This window comes from Halichoeres trimaculatus, unplaced genomic scaffold (assembly GCF_033239565.1).
Source record: "Halichoeres trimaculatus isolate MK-OKI-2021-1 unplaced genomic scaffold, fHalTri1.1 fHalTri1_scaffold_20, whole genome shotgun sequence".
Lineage (NCBI taxonomy): Eukaryota > Metazoa > Chordata > Actinopteri > Labriformes > Labridae > Halichoeres > Halichoeres trimaculatus.
This window is the reverse complement of record NW_027437198.1, coordinates 5511459-5534638: the sequence shown is the minus strand read 5'-3', so window position 1 is coordinate 5534638 and position 23180 is coordinate 5511459. Positions and strand designations below refer to the sequence as shown.

The following is a 23180-nucleotide window of genomic DNA, read 5'->3' as shown; positions in this document are numbered from 1 at the left end:
GAGTCTCCGGTTAAATGTCAGCGTGACAGTTTAATTAATATTGCCCATAGGGGATAAGCTGATAGCCTGAATTTTGCAGCTTTTTTCATCCCAGAGGCCACATTCTCAAGATCTTGTCTCAAGTTATAATTGTAATAAATCTGTTTCTTATTCAATCTGTGAAAAGTTTGTCAGGAGACCTGCAGGTCACAGTGAGACAAGACTGGGTTAAGCATGAGCTAAAGATTTGAGTCATTTGATAAATCAGTGAAAGGTCAGAGAGCAGAGGCAACACTCTGGTGTTGACAGCATGAAATAAAGCGAGGAGTTAGAGGACAGCCAGACTGAGCGACTCCTATCAGCCTCACACTGTAATCACATACAGACCAAAATAACCACGGGTAGTCAGACGGAGAGCTATTGCTGTTATGAGGTTGTTGAAAACAGCTGTGTGTCATGTTGAAGACCTCAGCTTGTTGTTACGCACAACATGTTGAAGTAATATGTTCTAAATACTGTGTAGTCAAAGTGTGCAGGAATGTAGAGCTGCATGCTGCCAGTGCACTTTTGACTGGTTTCAAATGGATCAGCCAAGAACTGAGAATGTGGTGCATTTAACCCTATGGCTAAACTGGAACTATTTGAAACTAGTGTTTAGAAGAGAGATGGACAAGAAGGTCAGGAAAAGTCCCAGTGACGTGAGGTGATGAGGCTTCATAAAAACATGAGAAACTCTGTTCATAGCCTGATTCCAAGCCTTTATTTTATTTTATTTTTTAAAGTAAAAAGCCAATTTCCTTATCAGCACATACACAGGATGAATCTTAATTTTTATTATATTTACCTGCTTTGCCAAAGTGGCAACCTCCGGTCTACAACTATAAGACAATGCAGAAGTGCTTGAACTTGCTGTTTCTCAAGCGTCAACCTGAGGCTTGCTCCTGAAGTACTGGAAGTCACATACACACAGGCCAAAAATAACAATAATAAAAAAAAAACATTTTTACAGTAGAAATCAACATTTACAATCAGCTGTTAAGAGGATATTTAAATCCCAAGTTTTCCCAATCAGAGGCACAGCTCAGCTCCTGTGACTGAGGGGCGTCCTATAGAGTTGGCCAGAAAGATTTACCCTTTGTTTTTTCTGCACTATCCAAAAATGCTTGCAGACAAATATAACAAACATTGAACGCAGTTTCTATACTTTATTCTTTGTCACCAAAGGATTTACATCTCAACATTGCCACCCTTTGCCTTTATCATAGCCTGGAGACGACCGGTCACTGCCTGGCACTGTCTCTGCATCAAGTTTTGACCATGACTTCATCAGAGCTGTCTTCAAAGTGGTGACACTGCTGTGAGATACTCTTGAGACCTCCCTCTCCAGGATAGACCAGATCACAAAGTCCATTGGATTGATGTCCGGACTTGACGGAGGCCACATGTTCTTGTCCCAGAAGCCAGGAAAGTGCTGCTTGCACCAGGACCAAGACCGAAGGAAACTTTGAGCCATCAGATGCAACAGCAGCCCACACCATGACTCCAGCTAGCTTCTGACGACGAAAAAGAGTTCTGCAGCATTTGGGTAGGTGCTGTGCACTGTGTGCATAAACCCCGTCATTCTGGGAATTGACCACTGCCTGAACCGTGAAGATCTTCTCATCAGACCAAACCAGGACTTTGTCTGCGGCACTCTGGATCTCCTGCAGCATCATTTTCCCCCTGTCAAGCCGTTTTTTCTTAGAAGCGGCTAAAATCAGTTGTCTGTGTTGCATTTTTAGTGTTTTCAGTCTGAGATCCTGTTTGACGATTCTTCTCAGTGAAGTTCTTGAGATGTTCACTTCCTTTGCTGTTGTCCTCATGCTCCTGCGAGGATTCCTTTGGATTCTCTTCCTCACCATCTCAACAACCCTTTTGGTCCAGACTGAACGTTTTCTTCCAGGGATTGGCTTGCTGGTGGTGTTGCCGGTCTCCTTGTTTCCTTTCATGACGTTATAGACAGTCTTATGACAAACATTCACTTTTTTCATGATTTGCATTGTTGTCAGTCCAGCCTCCTTCAAGGCCACAATCTGGTCGCGCTTACCCTTCAATGCCATACTCGACAATCATTAGGAATAAACAAATGAACTCAGGTACATCAAAAGCTATGCTTTTTAAGAGAAACTATTCAACATTTTAAGTTTCTAGGACAAAAGGTAAGCAAAAAAAAAAGAGACATAAGATGGGTAAATCTTTCTGGCCCACTCTGTCAAGCTGTTATTTTGGAGGCTCAAAGCCTGCCCGACTTCCAGTATGGCCACGCCAGCCGATTTGCTTCAAAAATCGGTTTCAGAAACAGACGGTGGCTTCAGGGAGACTACGTCCAATGTTTTATACACTCTATGTTTTTTTCCCAAATAAGGACATGGCTGATTTGACCGATAGGTTGGCACCCCATGGCTGTCTGTAAAGAGGCTGAAGGCCCACCTCTTAACCTCACTGAAACTCAAACAAAGCTAGGCTGCGTTCAGCATTACTAATAATGCCTCTGTCATCAATCAGTTACAAAACTCTGTATCAGGAGCAAAAAGGGATGTAATGATGCATTGCGAGACAGTTAAAAATCGATACAAATGTGTGACGATTCACATCAGCTGAGATAAAAAAAAAAAATTGTGATGCCCTGTTTAAACAGCAGAGGGACATTTTGCCCTAAATGAAACATATTAATCCTAAACTAGGAACACGTGCAAACCTTAGATTGTTTATTTGAAGAGAATTTTTAAATTTGTTTTATACATTTAGTTATTTTGATGTGAGATTTGTTTAAAAAGTCTTTTTTTATTCAAGATAAAATATAATTTCACTTGCACTTTTAAGAAAAGAGCATACTTTTTTTGCAGCTTGCCTTACCTCAGAGGATTAAAAAGGAATTGTCTTGATTTTTAAAAAAATAAGACAAAATATTTTTTGTAGTTCATATAAATTTAAACATATATGTGTGAGTGTGTGTTTTAAATTTTGCATTCATGGCATATTTTGTGTCTTGCTATTGCAAAAAATAATTCAAAGGCTCCTTTTTAATCGTATTTTGTCTGAAAGCTCACTCTTTTAAAACATAATTGTGAGAAAACTGCATCGTTAACCCAGTATCTGAAACCGTAATAAATCACGTCGTTACCTCCCCAGAAACAAATGTGTCAAGTTGTAGACCTTACGTCTGTGTGTTATTACAGTCTATGCTTTGCAACCAGTACAGTATGAGGCAGATAGCTAAACACACCAAAACATTTTTCAACACAGGCTGTAAAGATTGGGCTCTAATTTTGTGGCACAGTGCAGGGGGCGCAAGCCTGGCGCACCCTGTGCAGTGTTAAATCTTGTGCGGTGCACCGCCGTGCGCTGCCAATTTGACAATTTGGTAGACCGTCTGCGCAGAGATGGGTGTGACTGCGCACCAGGGGGAGGTGTCAGCAGATTCATGTTGGCGCAGTGACAATTTCGTGCCAAAATTAGTGCAGAAAGTGCGCTGAAAGGTTCTGCTATTTGGTGATGACAAACCAGGAGTGCAGGTGGATCAAAAGTATTCTGAATGGATAAGCCAGCTGTGTAACTGTCTCTTCATTTTGTACTCCTATTAATGACAAAGGAACAGATTACATCTGTCCCGGGAGCTGGCCCACAAGGTGACCTGTTTCGTGTCCTCCGATGCGCCCCGCTGTCCATTCTCCTACTGCAGGGACAGCGGCTCTGACCGTCTCCGCTACCGGGTCTTTCCAGCACACTCTTCGCGGTGCTGAGGATCACTCAGACCAATCAGACCCTGCGCCTCGGCCGCAAGGCATTTAAAGGCAAGGAGAGGCGCTCATTTGGATTGGTGAAAACAGCGCTCGGCTGTGTTAAACCCACTCACGGCTTTTCTCCTCCCTCTCTCCCATTTGCGTGGAGGGAGGCGTGGAAGCGCACCCCTGCGCCTTGACTGCCCCTCTCTTGGCGCTGCAGGAAACTTGCGAAGTGAGCCGGTCACGTCCTATCCGCGCGGCGAAGGCCGGCGCAGGGCAGGTGCGCCTGCGCTTGCGCCTGGTCTACGAAATTAGAGCCCAGTGTCTCAACAGTGAAAAAAAAACATTGTATCATGTTTGTTAATGGTAGATCATTGACTTTTGGGACCAGCCTCAAGTGGAGACTCAGGGAACTGCACTGGTTCCATTGTTAATCCTGAAGTTGCTGGCTGGTTGTTTTTGATGGTTCCAAATCTCACTTCACACCTCAAAATGTCTTCTTATTCTAATATTATTTTATCAGGTAAAATGAAAATAAAAAACAGACGTGTCACTGGTTGAAGCAGATCTTTATCCAGGTTTAATTACATTTTGTCCCCAACATGTGTTTTTTTTCTACTGTGTGTCTAGTATGAGAGGTAAAACCCAGCAAACACCCACACCCTACGTCTAAGACAGTAAATGCAGACCAAATGATGGCCTGCAGTAAAAGTCTCTCCACTGAGGTCTTGCCTGGATCTCATGCCAGCTGACTTCCTGTTGGGGGCCTGGCATCAGGAAACGGGGTGCCTGCTTAATCAGAGAGAGAGGTAAACACATCCTCAGAGGAAAAAGGAGGGAACATTCCTCAGAAGGAGAGGGGAGTACGTGTTGGTGTACAGCTAACAAGAGAACAAGGCTACATCTGTGAGGTGGGTTCACAGATACAGAAAACAAGTGAAAGTGTTACAATAGGAAATAAATGAATGAGATCTGTGTAAAGGATTAAAGAGGAGTCAAGAAACTTTCATTGCTTTTGGCGTCTCTATTCAAAAAAGAGGGATCCCTCAGAAACATCCAAAGAGCTGCTCTACTTTTAACTCCTCAAAGTTAGTTTCATCACACACCTCTTGTTTTTCTGATGAGACATTATTAGACCCACAAGTCAAACATGGGTGGTGTGACACGCTGCTCTTCACATGTTGATGACATCTGTTGGCTGCTGATAAGAGCCTGGAATTTCACGTGGATGGAGTGAAGTGTGTTTGCTCATGTCTTTGTTTGATATGCTGTTGTTTACAGAAGGTGGGACAGGTTTAGGTGCACAGAAGTACAGTATCCACTGAGTTCTTGCGTGTGAGTGCAGGTGTGAAGAGAAATGCTGAATAAGTGGAGGGAGGAGAGGAGATTCTGCAGTAAGGACACTGCAGTAAATTCAGGCACACGTGTGACGGAGGAGGTGAGGTGTAGGTGAGGATGTGTGCACTACTGTAGTTCCAGGATGTGTCCGAGTGTCCTTAAACTGTCACTTGTCTTGTTCCCTTTTCCCTTCACTGTCCAGCCTCTCGTGTTTTCCTTCTCTTTGTTGCTCTCATGCTTTTTCTGACATGAACTGTCCTTCTCTCTGCTTTCAAGGATAGTTTGAATTTTCTTAAGTGGGCTGGTACGAGGTACTTGTCAATAGTAACTGTATTACCCAGAGGGTACAGCTGTCGGCTCAGCCTTTACATGAAGAAACAGGCTAAAGAACCAGTATGGAGGCTAGGCTATTGACTACAATGGGTCAATTTTAATAAATAAATCTTTAAATTTCAAGAAAATCTGCTGCAAACATTAACTTTCGTAGAAGTTTAAACTTTGTTAAAATATCTTTCTGTGAACTAAAGATGCTGTCAGAAAGCTACTTTGTTCCAGCATGACTTTGAATGCAACACATGCATGTTCCACCACAAGTTACACAGCATATAATGATAATAAAGATAAATCAGATCAGCTCTTTTAAAGAAAATCAATGACGCTTTCCAAGAAAACAAAGATAAGTACATTAGAGGTATGAAAAAATATTGATACGGCAATACATCACAGTACTTTAACCTGTGATAAAAGATTAATATCTCAAAGCTTAATATCAGTATTTTTGGTAAAATAAAAATTAGTATTTTTAGCCAAGTTGGAGGTAAAATACGTCTTCCACACCTTCACTGCAGTAGATGGCGCCAAAGAGCTACTCTGCTGTATGTTGCCCATAAACTGTATAATAAATGTAATCTCAAAGTATATTAGAAATAATTTACTCCTAAACTTGATGATGTGGGTTTTGATGTCATAAACATCAATCTTTTCTCTCTGTTCTTGAAGTTTATTTTTTACAGTGTAGTAGACTGATAAAAAAAAAAAATCATATTCACGTTTTGCACAATATTAGATTTTTTATGAGTAACATTCGTTACACCAAGTGACATTTATCAGTTTCAACAACTGACCACGTCTTTCAGCCAATAATATTGTTTGCAACATTAGTTTAATGTCACAGTAGTTTAACTGTATATACAAAACACTCCATATGATTTACATTATTCAAAACACAATAAAATAAAAAAGTAGTTTTCAACCAAATTGTTAACTGTGTAGAATAACGCAATTTATCACACTATCGTGATACTGTGATATCATCGTATCCTGACCCAAGTATTGTGATGTGTACTGTTTTTGAGGTTCTTACAGATTCTCCCAAAGTACATAAGACAGATTAGAAAAACAGTAAAAAGAGATTGTGATGATGCAAGTCATATCTTTAAAGTGGTCTTGAAAAGGTGGTTTTGAGTTGATCTTTGACAGAGAGGACTGGGTCTGAATTTCAGATGTTTGGAGGATGGGAGTTCCAGAGAGCATAAGGATGGGTACAAGACATGCACCAATTGGTGATCAGTGATGTTTGATTGGTGATCGGCCCATCCTTACATATGAAACTGATCTAATATACCTCCAGGAAGGTCTGACAGCCAGTCTTTGTTGCTTTTTGCTCTAAAACCTAAAACTCAGGACACTTCATTGGTTGTTAAAGGGGACATATCATGCTGATCCCTGATTTGATACTTACATATAATAATGATAAATTTGGAAGCAAGACCTTACACCCCCTGAATTTTCAAAAAATAAGATTTTGTATTTTTTCTGATATCCTAGAACGAGATTTGATGCCTCTGAAAATAGGTCATTACCAGATGGCCGCGAGATTTCGAACGTCGTGACGACACGAGGATCCTTTCTTTTTATTGGAGTAATCTGATGAAGCAGCTCCTCCTCTGTGATGTCAGTTAGTCACACAACCGCCACCAAGGGATACACCCACCAAGAGCCGAGTATAAACGTATAAACTATACATGTTACAGTACCGGTTTGACTCACCACCGTCCTGAGATGATCTGTGTCCAGGTGGATTTTCTTCCTCCTGAGCTGCAGAACCGTCCGGGTCTGACTCAGGGTCCAATACAAAAGGACGTATCCTACACTCTGCCATTTTATTAGTGCTATCAATCCCTTACAGTGAAGTTTTGGCAAACAGCAAACTCACTCGGTCTGCCTCATCCAATATGGCGATTTTGTAAATACTGCCATGCTGCAAAAACCGCCCCCTGGCTCTACCCCCTCCGCCCCTCTGATAGAACTGACCAATCAGAGCACAAAGGGCTGTGCCGTTGCAAGGTTACTGGAGGTCATTCTGGAAATGGAGCGTTTCAACGAGATCTTCAGAATGGCCTTAACGGAGGATATTGAGGACGCTATTGTGGGGCAATGAAGGAACTAAATGACTTGTACTGAGGGCAGAAATGCTTTACAGGCATCCTGGTCTGGCATAGTGAAAAGGAGAAACAAGCATGATATGTCCCCTTTAAAGTTAAAACATTAAGATTTTATTGTTTTACAGGTATGTTACGATGATTATCAATACCGATGCCTGGTACCTGGCAATCTATACTCAACTGTACCTAATTTCTTTTTTTGTGTGTGTGTTTTTTTTATGTGGTTATGATTTTTTTTTTCATAATAAAATCTTAAAGTTTTTCAATTTTACATATTTATTCTTCAACATGACCTTGCAATGCTGTGTTCATGTCCAGTATGGAAAATCACCTACTCTTCCACTCTCTCACTGTCACAAGGATTCATTGAGGTATCTAAACATGGTACCATTTGATTTTACTTGAATGGGTACCCGGTACTACCAGTGGGATTTGGTCAATACCTATAAAAGTACCTAATTCAGTACCCATTCCTAGGGGAGCGAGGTTATTGAGAGATTTGTAGATGATGAGCAGGAACTTGAAGGAGGTGTGATGTGTTCACAGGAGTGGAAGTGGATAAGTAATCGCGCAGCAGCAGAGTTTTGGACATACTGTAGTTTATGATGCTCAGTGGAGAGGAGGCCATAAAGACTACTAACACAATAGACCAGACTTTATGAAAGCATGGACGAGTGTTTCAGGGGTGGAGAAGGGGAGGGTAGGGCGAAGACGTGTGATGCTGTGGAGGTGGAAGAAAGACGTTTTGGTCGTGTTCCTGGTGTAAAGTTTGAAGAAGAGAGTGGGATCCAGGTGATGCTAAGGTTTTGGACAGTTTAAGGAAGTCTCTGTTCATCCAGGTCTTTACATCAAGGAGGCAGTTTGTGTTGGTGGACAGAATGGCAGCAGTGATGGTTTTTGTTAAGATTGAAATGATGTTAGTTTGGCATAATTTTAAGCATCACATGCTGAATTTTATCCGACGTACACGGTGGATTTTGTTATTTCAGCTTAGTCTTCCTCCTCAGTGTATTTTGATACTGCACACACCATGGGTTGTGTCAGTAGGCAAAAAATGATAAACAAACAAACAAACAATAAAATACAAGCCATTTTTTTTGAAGACATTTCCAGTTGTTTCCGTCCTGGAATAGAATGATGCTAACATGGTTTTCTAGCAGCAAAGTAAAGTGCTGCAAAATATGAAATGCACCGTTAGCAAACACTGGTAGTAATGTTTGGTTTAGCATTTGTTAAAGCCAGCTTAACATTGAGTGGTTCTCTGCAGGTTAGAAAAATTAACCAAATCTTTGATTTCCTTTGTTCCCCTTTCAGAGGATGGGCCCAGCCTCCCAGTGCCTGAGGAGATGTCTCTGGGTCGGCTCCTGCGGCGCGCCTCCTCCAAGGCCTCCGACCTCCTGACCTTTAACCCTGGGGCGGGGGGCACATCATTGCGCTCAGGCCTGGATGGCGAGATCATCTTCTCCAAAAATAATGTTTGTGTGCACCCTGCAGAGCCCCTGCCCGGCCTGGCAGAGCACCACCCAGGTTAGTCTGGCTGTAGAGCAGGGGTGGCCAACCTGTCGCTCGCGAGACACATGTGGCTCTTTGCCTTTCGATGTGTGCGGTTCTTCCATCCATTCATAAAAAAATATATATAGTTATGGGTAGTGGTGTGCCGATCAATCTAAACTATATAAATATATATATAGAGATATAGATGCCAACGTTGGGATCAGTTGGGATTGATACTTAAGTTTCAGTTTCTCTTCTCTAGTTCAAATTTAAAAACACAAACACAATAAACCTTGGTTTTAAAATTGGAAATGTTTTAATTTTCATTTCATGTCATTTTGTTTATGTGTGAGAGGAAGTGTGTTTGTAAGACCACGTGTGTGATGTGGCTCTTCATAGTACCACGGTCATTTTTGTGGCTCTTAGTTCTCTGAATGGTTGGCCAATGCTGCTGTAGAGTGTGGATTAATGTGACGTGACAGAAAAAATAAACACATCGTGACGGAATAATATTGACATAACATAGAAGTTAAACTTTGGAAAAGGAAGAGCAAGTTGCATTATGTGTTTTGTTGCTGTTTATTTGTACATGAATATCCTCTGTCATCTGGAGCTGCTAGCTTCTTTTTGCTAACTTTGCGCCTCTTGTGTTTTTAACTGCTCTTTATCAGGTTTTTCTACTCCTTTAAGAAATAATTAGGTAAATAAAAAGCTAATATTAAAAAGGAATCTATAACACATTTCACAGTCACATCTGCAGGACAGATGTTGAGCTGGCAGATGGCACTCCGGAGCTGTGAGTGTCTAAACACTCTGTCCCTGAGAGGACTTTAGCTCAGGCTGAAATGGCGTTGCTCTAGTTTTGAAGGAGTGGTTTCAGAGTTAGTTACCTGTGCTGCTGTTTATCTTTTCTTGGTATGAACACTGACAACATATCTTCAGTTTCCCCCTCTCCTATCTGCTGTCATCCTTCATTTCTCTGTTTCACTGCATTGCATTGTCATCACCTCACCTCTCCAGTTTCCCTCTATGTCGTCATCAATATGTGTCTTTATCTCTTCTTAGGTTTCACCTTTGTCTTGGGTTTGCGGCTGCATGCAAATGCATGAAATGTCTTGTCGTTTCCTCTCGTGTTACTTGCTCCTGAGCAAACCGAGCAACTGTGCTGACTGGTTTCTGTCGCCCCCTGCAGGCTACCTGTGTGTGCACACGGAGAAGGACGAGAGCTTGGGCACCACTCTGATCCTGACCTGGGTGCCAAACTCTCGCATCCAGAGGCAGGATGAGGAGGCGCTGCGGTACATCACACCGGAGAGTTCCCCTGTACGCAGGAATGCACGCCGTCGAGGCAGACGGTAAGTTAAATCTGAAATAATGAGTTTATGTTTAAGGAAATTGAATCCTGTTTTTACTGTAGTTTTCTGCAATCACTGGCTCTTAAATGCCAAGATAAAGATAAAGATAAAGATAATAATAATAATAATAATAATAATAATAATAATAATAATAATAATAATAATAATAATAATTATTATTATTATTATTATTATTATTATTATTATTATTATTATTATTAATAATAATAATAATAACAGTAGTAGTGGATATGATATAATGATAGTAATAATAACAATAATAATAATAATAATATTTATTTATTTATTTATTTATTTATTTTTAGCTTAAATTTATAATAACAACTAAAAGCAAGCCTCATAGCAAACCCTGCATGTTTTATTTAGACACTGATCATATACACTGATCATCCCCTCCAGGCCCCACTCCCGTCCCCCAGCAGCCCAGGAAGACGACGAGGATGAGGAGAGGAACATAACCAGCAGCGCCTCCACAGAAAGCCACGGCCTGGTGGTGGAGCCCGGAGCAGACGCCTCTCTGCACCAGCAGCCTCTGCCCTCAGCAGGGGAGGAGGGCGACGAAGGCTCCTGCGAGCTGTCAGACGAGGTGAGCCGGGACAGCACCATGGGCTCAGACTCAGACACGTTCTCCTCTCCCTTCTGCTTGTCCCCCGTCAGTGAGGCTCTCTGTGAAAGCAGCGGCTCCGTTTTCCTGGACAGCGAAAGCAGGTTAGTGAACCGGTTTCATGATGTGTTGTGTTTTTACTCAGTCGAGTATGTTAACCTTTCAGAAAAACAGCCCCAGATCCAGCTCAGTCATAACCACAGAGAGGGTGTGCATGTTGTGAACTCTGGTAGCAGAGCGGATCTATTTATTACAGTCCTTATACAATTATGAGTGTGCATTCCTTATGTTGCACGCTTTTTTTCTCTTCTCTTTCAGTCCTGTGAGTTTCTCTGCATTTTTTTAATCAAAGATTTGATCTTAAGAAATAATATTTCAGAAAGATTTCTTAACAGATAAAAAAATGCTAATCTTTTCTGGTTCATCTAATGATGTGGTATTATTTTTTTTACTTTTTGACATGCTTTCTCAACTTTTAATTCATAACAGCACAGTTACTTGATGGATGAACAGTGTCAGGGGTAAAGTCTGGATTGCAGGTGTTGTTTAGTTGTCCTCAGGTCTGTGGTGCTGACCTACAACAGATAGAGCAAAAGTTATCAAAACTTTGCCCAATTATAACCTTAAAAAAAATTCAAACTGATTGTAAATATGAATTAAAAACACCCTAAATAAAATGCTGCATATACATTTTCTGTCTAATGGTTCTTTTAGTTTTTGTCCACCCAAAAACAATCCTCAAAAGTCAAAACTTGAGTTCTATAAAAGTAAGCCCAGCATACTTTCCGTAGAGCAGGGGTTCCTAACAAAAACACAGCCAAAGATACCTACTGACTGGTTGGGAGTTCAAGGACCATATGAGGTATTTCTATATTTCTTATATCAATATTCCACCACTGATCCTCTCCTTATCCTAAGTCACCTCAGGGTCTTTTGACAACAGAAAATGTAGAAAACAGATCAAACTTTCCTGTTAGATGGCACCAATGTCTGTTACCTGGCAATTGGTATCAGTACTCAACAGTACCAATTTTTGGTACTTCTGTGTGTGTTTATGTGGTGATAAATGTTAATTTCTTTAAACACTAAAATCTCAAAGTTTTTCAATTTATGAACATGAATTTATGAACAATACATAAAACATAAGGTAACATAGATCCATCAAACTGTAAAATAATCCACTCCCTTTTTCCCTTAAAAAAAAAACAAAAAAAAACACAACTGGGTTTTCGACATCCGCAATTGTACACAGCTTATCATCACTTCATTAGGGTACAGAAGGCAAAGACATATCACCTCCACATTACCAAAGCTTCTTCAATTTACAGTTCTTTAAGAATGCAAGAAAGGGGTTCCAAATGTCTATGAATTTGGCTGATTTCTTTTTAATTGCGTATGTTAACTTTTCAAGGACAGGGCATGTTGATAATTCTTTCATCCAGGGCTCTTGACATCTTTCCAGCAAAGAGAAATCAAGCGTCTAGCCTTTATTAAACATAAGTCCGTTATTTTCTTCTCTTTGCTAGTTAGCACACAGTCCTTTGGGTACAAATTAATAATACAAAGCATAGGACAACTGGGTACTGGATTCAAGGTCATGTGAGAAATACATTTTATGACTTCATTCCAGAACTTTTGAATCTCAGGACAGTCCCACAGACAATGAAATAATGTGCCCTTTTCAACATTGCATTTAACACAGATATCAGGAATATAAGGATTGATCTTATTTATTCTATTCTGAGAAATATAAGTCCTCATAATCCAGTTATATTGTATAAGGCTCAGATGAGTATTTGTTGTTAGGAGTTGAGCTTTTGAGCACACTTCCTTCCAGCCCTCCTCAGAGATATCTTTTAGCAGGTCATTTACCCATTGAGTTTTCTTGTCCAAAGTGGAGTCTTTATGATTTTCAACCAGTTTGTTATAGAGTAAGGATATCTGACCCTTACTGTACATAAATAAAACTTCTTAACTGTAAGTATTTAAAGAAGTGTGTCTGAGGCATATCATATTTTTTTCTAAGTTCTTCAAATGAAAGGAGTTCAATCAAGTTCTCATAACTGATGTTTTATATAAATATATTTACATGTTGCTTTTAAATTGTTAAGGATTTCCCAGATGCAAATACACATATATCAATGACGAGACGACAGAATCAACTTGGCAGCCTTTGCGGGTTTTATTGAAGTCACACAGCTCGAAACACAGCAATCATGGTAGATGGACGGACCGACTCCCTCAGCTTCAAACATGTATCTTTATGGAAGGTTTCAGTGACGTCATCATGTGTCTGTTTTTGCCAACTCGTCACTATGGGGATAGTTTGGCTCCAGCCAAACTACCACTGGTCACGGCATGAGATTTCCTGCTGAGAAACTCACCTCTGACCTCTCTCACAAGCACCTTTTCCGAGAACAAGCCTGCTGTAGGTCTGGCTGAAATTACCTCAACTAGAATCTCACAAATATCATATGAAATGAATAGCTGTATGTTTAGCCTTTAAATTCACCCTAACAAAATCAGCCTGAGTTTCAAAGTATTGCATTAGAAAGAGAATCAGAAAAAGAGGGCAGTATAGCTCAGGCAGTGGAGAAGATGGCTAATGACAGAGGCCACAAACTACTTCATACTGGTCATAGGATCAATTCCTGGTCCATGCATGGTTTTGTGCACGTCACCCCCCTCTCCCCTTCTCCCTCTACACATGCTTTGTCAAGGTTTGGTTTTCACAGGAAAAAAATATCTTTAAAAAAAAAGGGCTTGGGTTGATATCATGTGTTTGAATTTTTGCTTACATCTCTTCTCTTAATATTTCATCAGAACACGTCTAAAAAACACAGTTTATAGCAAAAGTGATGAATGTATTATAGCAACTTGTAGCAACTTGTAGCAACTGTTACATCAAAATTATGAGTGCAGCTCCATTGCAGGTGTAGGAGACATATAAAAACAATAATACAAAAAAAAAATATTCCACTTTGCCTGAGTTATTGCAGAGTGAACCTTGTTAGTTCAGGTCTTTGGACGGTCTGGATGTGCAGCTCTTCAAAGACATGTATCGCCTTCTGAAGGGCAACAGAGTGAGGAGGTGGATGGTTTGGTGGAATGAGTCTTTGATCACGTTTTTAGCCTGTCATAACCACAGGGGGCTGATAAAGGTTGAATGTGAAGAAGTTTAGAAAAAACATTGTCAAAAACATTGCTCGCTCAATCCTTTTGTAGTTGTTATTTTGGAGATTCTGGTGTTTTGTGGATGTAAACAGTCTGGATTAGCGCTTGTGCTGGTTTGAAGAACATTGATCGACTTCCTAGAGCAGAACCCGTATCTAGAAACTTGGACATTTTTTGTTGGAACATAGTGATGGACAATTTGAGATATGATAGAAAAACACAGAGATGAATTCACACGGTGCTGGATTTACAAAGTTTCTCCTGTTTTGTGTAAAAATAGAGCACAGAAATGAAGAAATCAAGGGTAAGCCTTAAATCTGGGACCTGTTTAATATGTAAACACAGTTAGTGACAGTCGATAACCCATTTATAGATGTTTTTCAGTTACTTTAAGTGGCCACAAGGTGGAGCCAAGCAGAAAAGAACTGATCTATGTAGGAGACGCTGAGGCCTCATGGTGGCTCTGCACAAACACTGAAAGCCTCCAGGGAGGGAAAGCAGGTAGATGACTTCAGCAGGTAGGAGGCATGAAACCACATCATTTCAAAGAGGCTCCTCTCTTTAAAGCAGCCATCAATCTTAATGTTTTATAAAGCTGCAGATGGTCCAAAGTAAGTCCCCAAATCCCTCAAACCCAAAACCCCAAAGCTTCCAGAGATGACTCCTCCAATCAAGCGAGCCATCTGGATAGGGACTGCGATGCTTTTTCGGACCTCGTGGCTGTTTAGACTTTAAGATTCCCTCTTCGGTTGTTTCCTCACGCAGCTATTTGGCCTGACATGTTGCCCAGAATGTGCAAGTATGTGTCAGTGTGTGTTAGAGGGAGCAGGAGAGCCTGTCAGTGTGTGTTTGAGCCTTTTTAACCACTCTCAGACCCCAGCTTGCTGTAAGTGCAGTCAGTGTGTGACTTGGCAGCACGCTCTGCTTCACAGCTTCTAACCTTTACTCTGTCCTCCTCTTCCTCTGCTCCTCTGTGCTTCACTCGCTGCTGGTGTCTCTCTCAGAAATCTGGCGCTCACTTCTGTCCTGCTCTGTTTTTTTCCCTCCTTCTTTCCATTATCAGCCCCTTCCTTCCACTTTGCATCTTTCCCTCTCCCTCTTTCACTCTGTTTTTCCTCAATATTGTTTCTTTCGGTCTTGCCCACCTCTCAAATATCTCCCCCCTCCTCTCTTCTAACTAAAGTCTGTGTGAAGCCCTTTGATTCCCAGTGCTCCCGGGGTTGTTGTGCTGGGCTGAATGTCAGCTCTCCGGATTAGAGGACTGAAGAGAGCAGAGCAGCAGCCAAAACCCTGGAACCCACTCAATCTCTCTTTCTCTCTGCCTTGCTTTAATTGACACTGTTAAGGGGCCAGGAACTGGAAACATGTCACTTGGAATCATTCAAAGAGAAAGAACCGCGTATGGTAGAGCGAGAGCGGATGAAAAGGGGGGAGGAAGAGGAGAGTGGTGGGAGAGGAATCCACAGCAATCTCCGTCAGGCTTCTTAACAAGTTTCTTTCAACTTTGACTGTAGTTTATGAAACCACTGCTGACTGTCAGCGTGCTCGGCTTTGGTCAGGCTTGAATCTCTGAACTTAGGCATGTGATTATGACTTAGATAATAGTTTCCAACAGCTCTGTGCAGCAAAACATCACAATTTGCTTATCTTTTGTTGCAAGCTGTAAGTCTGCAAAAGAGTGAGCACGTTTTTTTCCATTGTCTTTTTTACTGGTCTGATGAGGGAAACTATCCTGCCACAAGACAAAAGAGTCATTCTGATAAAAAGTACTTACTTTTCCTGCTAGAGTGCTTAACATTTACAAAAAATTCCCAAGTTTAACTGTTTTCTTTTTTTTTTTTTAACTCTGAAAGAAATTGATCCGCCTAGGGATGGGTACCTTTTACATTTGAAATAATACGGTACTGATACTGGGTACCTGGCAATAGGCATCGGTACTCAATGGTACCAATTTTCAGTGCTATTGTGTGTTATAAATATTTATTTGTTGAATAATAAAAACTCAAAGTTTTTGAATTTAACATTTTTGTTCTTTCAATGCTGTGTTTATGTTCAGCATGAAAAAACGCCAACTCTTTCACTCCCTCAATGTCATACCATAAAAGGAGGTACTGAAACATGGTACCTTTTGATTTTACATTAATCGGTACTACAGATGGAATTAGGTTGGTAGCTACAAAAGTTTACAAGTTGTCCAAATGAGTGGTGCCCTACTTAATGGTACAATTCAAGCATCATTTATATCAAATAGACTAGAACAGAATAGAATAGAATAGAATAGAATAGAATAGAACTTTATTTGTCCTTGCAACAAGTACAACAAAACTGCAAAAGCCCTTCAGTCAGTGCAAAACAGTGTGAGGTGCAAACATAAAAATTATATATATATATATATATATATATATATATATATATATATATATATATATATATATATATATATATATATGTACATTATAAAATGATAAAGGTAAGGTGCAAAATACATTACCAAAGTATGATACAGTAAGTAATAAGAATAAGGTGCAAAAGGAGCAAGAGAAGAGGAATGACATTATACAAAATACGGTGCAAAACAGCTGCCATGATCAGGTGCATTGATGACATAGAGGTAATTGTTTTATTCTAATTATGTGATGACAAATGAAGTAGTGATTTTAGCCTTTGTTCAGGACTCTTACTGCTGTTGGGTAGAAACTGTCTCTGAACCGAAACTTTTGTTTTCTGAAAAGTTTCGTTTTCATTAGTTATAAGAGGTTGAAAACGAGGTTTTACGTCACGTTTAACGATGATTGACAGCTGCCGTTGTTGTGTATTTTTTTCAGGGATTGTAAAATATATATATATATATATATATATATATATATATATATATATATATATATATATATATATATATATATATATATATATATATATATATATATTTATATATGTTTTTGTCACCTGGCTCCCCTCAGATTCTCTCTGAGTCCCTCATAGCCTCTACTGCGCAGACTCTGGCTCCACAATGACGCCACACTGTCCACTCTATATACAGTCAATGCTTGAGATCCCTTTAAATTGTGCGGACACCGTATTTTAAGACATCTTGTATGAAACCATCTAAGAAATTTCAATTTTTTCTTGGGAGTCCCAGCTGACAGAAGTAAAATGAGAAACTTCCATGTTTCTTTCTCCTCTCTGCTTATACTGACCACTTTCACGTGTGTGCTCAGCCAGCTCAGCCCCTCCGCCCTCCCTCATCTCTCTGCTCTCTGCTGGGATTAGCTGAAGGGCTGTGGGAGTCCCTGCAGAGCTGTACTGCTTGGTCCTGGTTTTAGGATGACCTGGCAGCACCTTTTCCCCTGGGCGAACCCTCCCTGAGGGAGCAAGGAGAGGTGTTGTGAAGATCTGAGTGTGGCCTGGTGGGACGTACGGCCGCCTGACACCACCAAACAAACAGCGTGTTTACATAATCTGCCTCTGTACAGATCCAGGCTTTCTGCTGCCTGAAACGTACAAACACAACCCGGCTGCTGACACTCGCAGAGCTCGTAAATCGCTCATTAAGTTTCTGCTTGGGTGCAGCGCAGCAAACAATCCACGCCCCAGTGCGAGGAATCATGTGCTTCTTGCCAAGTTCTTCACGGTTTTTGGTTTTTCATTGACATGAGGAAAAATGTGCAAAAGAGCTTTTTTGCTTGCAAGCGTCCATAAGAATGTAGGAAATGTATGCTGTAAAAAAAAAGCACCCAGGGCTTGTTAACACCCAGGCTTGACAGTCATGGAGAAAAAGTACAGTAGTCCCTTAAAAGAGCTCCTACAGATTTCAGATTACTTAAGCAGAGCTCTGTGCCGCTCACGACGTCTGTGTATATTCCACAGTCTGGTTTGTGGCGTGATGCATGAGGCAGTGTGCAGTAAATCAGCAGATAGCAGAGGAAACTGTGCAGCTTGGATTGATCAGCCTTGTTATTTTCCCATCTGGTAACGGGGAAATGATTAGCCAGACATGATTGATTCTGGGTGTAATGGATTACAGTTGAGCCGCTTTCATCGTGACCAGTTCCTCCACGCCGCTAGGTCCTCACCTGCAAAGCCCGCCTGGAGAGAAAACCCTTTTTTTTTCACGTGTCGTTCTTTTTGATTTAATCATTTGATAAAACCAGAGAGAGATCACTTTTTACATAATAGAGATTTAATTACATTTCCATGTGTAAGAGTCAATTTTAAACGTGTTTAACAGACTGTGAGTGTCTTTAACGGCGAGTGGAGGGAGAATAACTTCATTTAGACGTCTTCTTCTCAAATGTCAGCAGGCTTAACGCATTTCAACATCGTTCTGTTTCTCAGCATTAGCATGTCTCAAGTCGTGTTTGACAGCGCATTATGGCCATTAGATATGGTCCATTCACTAGCATGTGTGAGTGTGTGTGTGTGTGTGTGTGTGTGTGTGTGTGTGCGCGTGTGTTGAGCAAATGGGTAAAGAATGGAAGACATACAACACGGGAGACCAAGATTCTTAGGTTTGGAAATCTTGTTTTTCTGCTGCTCAGGATGATTTTTTTATTGGCTACACACACTGTTCTGACTGTTCCCGTGCTGTCATGTGTGTGTCTTTGTAGATGTATGTGTGGTGTGTCTCCTCCTGCAGCAGAGGAACCCTCGGCTCGGGTTTCAGTGCCGGGAACAACATGCTGGCCATGGGGGAATGACAGGGGAAATTGGACTGCAGACAGTGTGATTTGTGTGTGTGTGTGTGTACAGATTTCCTTATGAGTGTGTGTGTGTCCTCACAAGCCTCCATGCATTCCTCCCATTCTCAGCCTTTTTGGTGGAACCGTATTGAAACACTAAACAACAGGGCTGAGCTGAGCTTGGGTTGAGCCTGTATGTCTGCACAGTTGTCCCTGAACTCAACACTTCAGGCTGCATGAAACTCATTATTAGTTTTCACACTAAGCAGAAGAAGAAGAAGAATGGCTTTGCATCTGAGAGTGAGCCCCAGAAGAAGAGATTTGCTCGGAGGAGTCTTGCTCGCATAATTTAATGGAAAATGTGACTCAGCTTCCTGAAACACAATCAAGCTCAGAAAAATTACTCGGGAAATCTTACTTCATAGGAACTGCTTCACAATTTTTCATCCGGCCTTTTCTCTTCCAGGGAACTGTGCGAAGAGTCCATGACTCACTCCGTAAGCTCCGCCTCCAGCCTCGACAGCCACGCCCCCTCCGAGTGCAGCGGCCAGTCGCAGGGCATGAGGTGGGAGGAGCAGCAGAAGGTTCTGGCTCTGGAGCAGCTGTGCGGGGTTTTCAGAGTGGACCTGGGTCACATGAGGTCCCTGAGACTCTTCTTCAGGTCAGCCAAATGTGTCACTGATGTGTTGCACAACATGCTATTGGTTATAAGACGGTGTGTTTGATGTATGAGAACAAGAAAACACATGATCAGAAACAGAAATTGGCCTGAAAAATGTTGATCTAATCCTGGACAAACACTCGTCTTCAAAGGTTGTTTTTGCTTTGTAATTTTGCAGTGATGAGGCGTGCACCAGCGGCCAGCTGGTGATAGCCAGCAGAGAGAGCCAGTATAAGATTCTTCACTTCCATCATGCTGGGCTGGACAAGCTGTCCGAGGTCTTTCAGCAGTGGAAGTGCTGCAGAGAGACTCAGCTCAAAGACCAGGTGAGGATACAGATCAAAATCCTCTTTTGAATCTGCGTTCAAGAAATCAAAATGCCAATTTTCCTTCTAGTGTTCTTTTTCTAAATCTCCTTTCCAACAGGTATCAGTGGAGAAGTCTTGCATGCAGTTTTCCATCCAGAGGCCGACGTTGCCGTCAGCGGAGACCCACCCAGAGGAGAAGCTGTACCGGCGGCTGGATGTCACCACCTGGCTACGTCACCTCAACCACAGCGGGCAGGTGGAGGAAGAGTACAAGCTGCGGAAGGTGTGTGTGTTCATAAACCCCTACAATGAGATGAACAGCAGTCTCTCCTGCTGCTGTCCTCCTCTGCAGCTCGTCACATCAGGTCCACACACACACAGAGTCATTTTGAAAGTCCCCTGGCAGTGTGAACCTTTCATTTTGACTCAGCCAGCAACAATCAGAGGATTTATCTCAGCTAATGTCCCCTCTGAGTCACTTAGGTTGGCTTGGCTTGACTCAGTCGAAGGTTTTCAGTCGCCCTGAAATGACTCAGGAACAGTTTCACCGTGACCAAGACGTTCCTTCAGTTAACACACAAGTACAGAGCAATGCTGTTTCTGCTGGACACACATTTCACAGTGTTTGCTCTTTGAGGAGTTTTGGTTTTGCTGCATTTTGCAAGATTCATTAAAGAAAACATAATTTGACCCAGTTAAAAAAATGGATCTAAATCGAGATGATCAGATTTGGATCCAAGATCAGTTGATGCATTTAATGTCTTTCCTGTTTTTCAGAGATTTAGTGGATTAGTCATAAAAAGTCTGCATAGAAATAGAGTTTAAAAAGACTTATGATAAAGGATAGTTTTATCCATCCATCCATTTTCTGAACCGCTTATCCTGTTCAGTGTCGCGGGTGGCTAGAGCCTATCCCAGCTGTCATTGGCTGGCGACCCTGGACTGGTCGCCAGCCAATCACAGGGCTGTCACAGAGACAGACAACCATTCACGCACACACTCACACCTATGGACAATTTAGAGTGTTCAATTAACCTGATGAGCATGTTTTTGGACTGTGGGAGGAAGCCAGAGTACCCGGAGAGAACCCACACATGCACGGGAGAACATGCAAACTCCACACAGAAAGGCCCACCGGCCAGGCTGGGAATCAAACCGGTGACCTTCTTGCAGTGAGGCTGCAGCGCTACTCGTTGCACCACCGTGCAGCCCAGGATGGTTTTACTTTCCTTAAAAAAAACCAAAAATGCTTTAAAAGGATTTGATAGAAAAGCAAAGCGCACACAAGAATGTAATATAAAAATCTAAACACATGAAAACACAATGAAAAAAACAGCATAATAAAATTATTTTAACCAGGCTGTGAATATGTTTTATATATATATATATATATATATATATATATATATATATATATATATATATATATATATATATATATATATATATATATATATATATATATATTTATATATATATATTTATATATATATATTTATATATATATATTTATAACCTGGCAGTCGGTATCGGTACTCAACAGTACCAATTTTGGGTACTTTTGTGTGTTGATGTGGTAAAAAAAAAAAAAAAAAAATATATATATATATATATATATATATATATATATTTTACCACATCAACACACAAAAGTACCCAAAATTGGTACTGTTGAGTACTGATACCGACTGCCAGGTATCTGAAATTGGTACAATATCATTTTCAATGTGAAAGGTACCCATCCCTAATTATTTCATGAGTACAAAATCCTTAGTTTACCGACTCAACAGCTCTTGTATCCTCTCTTTCTACCATTTCACCAACTAGTACAGTGATTTAGCTGCAAAATATTCTTTAAAAACAAATAAAATGTGTTGAAATCATCAAAATATTGTACTTCTTACCCTCGTTAATTCTTTGTTGCACTCTCTTTTGAAATCCCACCTGATGTGGATCCTCTCCTGGTTTCAGGATAATCCAGTTTTTTTAAAGACCTAAAGTTATTTACCTAATAACTTTAAGAAGTAAAGTTATTAGGTAAATAAGATTGTATTTCTATTATCATTATTATTCCAGCTTTGACATACAGCAGCTTGTATAACCAGATAAAAAAAAAATCCAGTTTAGTGTTTTTTTTTTTTTTTTTGCTTTTGCATAACCCATCCTCATGATGTGTCTCAACCAGATTGCTTCTATTAGATTAGTTCACCTTTAGATAAGTGCCCTGTAGTTCACTCAGACATTATGAAGCGCACACTGTGTCCTCTACACCTACTGTTTGTTCTGACCTTACAGTGATCTGTCAGAAAAAAAACTGTGTGCCCCTGTTTGTCCCTTTGTGCTCACTGTGTTTGCTCACCTCCTGCTCCCTGCTAGGCCATCTTCTTCGGTGGTATCGATCCGTCCATCCGTGGCGAGGTGTGGCCCTTCCTGCTGCACTACTACAGCTATGACTCTTCATCTCAGGAGAGGGAGGCCTGGAGACTGCAAAAACGCACACACTATCACGAGATCCAGCAGAGGAGGTGAGGAGCATGGAGAAAGAAATGGACATGTGTGTGTATGTGTGTGTGTTTTTAATTTCATAGCCAGGGAGATTTTCTACATGCGGGGTGAATCTTTTTTTATTTGACTTTTGAGGTCGATACATCATGAAAAAGACTGACAGCACTCCTGACACCTCAAAGCAGCAGCTAAACTGTGACACGGCTGCGGTATCGACTCAGCCAGTCAAACATTAAACCATGTGCGAGTCTGCTGCCGCTTCTCATAACGCACTGAGCAATCAATAGGCGCAATCAGGGAAGTGTTAAAGGGAGGTGCCGGGTGTGAAATAAAAGGTCTCTAGAGAAAAAACATGTCAGCGCTCATCAGATAATATTCTCTCATCAGGAGGAGGGAAAAACACACACATACACACACTTACAAGCTAATCCCTGAGTCTCTATTTGTCTCAATAAACAAAAGGTTGAGTGTGCTCATATTTTCACACGCTGTGCCGCGCTCTCTCTGTAATGAATATGATAATTGGACAGGTTTCACATGTATGGCCTATTAACATTTTGAGTACATCAGGCGGTCTTATCCAAGTCAGATAATTAGGGTCCTCGTTCTGACTCTGATGTGGATTCCTTTAAAGACCATTTGACCAGAGCTGCCTCCAGGGCCACTAGTTGATCATTAGGAGAAAGGAGACATGTCTGTGGTTTCATGCCTCATCTCCTAACCGTGTGTCCTTTCCTTGGCGGTGATAGCTGGATAGCTGGAGAAAGGAGCAGTCCAGATGTAACAGTTAAAAGAGTTTTGATGAGCTTTTGTTTGATTATTACAGATTCATATCACACATGACATGAGGAGGG

General features: G+C 41.0%; 1 protein-coding gene across 2 annotated transcripts in view; it reads left to right on the top strand.

The window, feature by feature from the left end:
- Positions 1–23180, top strand: part of tbc1d16 (TBC1 domain family, member 16) — a 43498-nt gene that overhangs the window by 2440 nt on the left and 17878 nt on the right. Inside the window, exons 2-8 of one of the 2 annotated variants that reach the window (XM_074697119.1) lie at positions 8840–9052; positions 10212–10374; positions 10795–11103; positions 19319–19513; positions 19692–19839; positions 19940–20104; positions 22198–22346. In XM_074697119.1, the coding sequence (XP_074553220.1) occupies positions 8872–9052; positions 10212–10374; positions 10795–11103; positions 19319–19513; positions 19692–19839; positions 19940–20104; positions 22198–22346 (1310 nt within the window). In that variant the 5' untranslated portion in view covers positions 8840–8871. Of the gene's footprint in view, positions 1–8839; positions 9053–10211; positions 10375–10794; positions 11104–19318; positions 19514–19691; positions 19840–19909; positions 20105–22197; positions 22347–23180 lie in introns of both variants that reach the window. The other variant, XM_074697118.1, reaches the window with a different exon arrangement.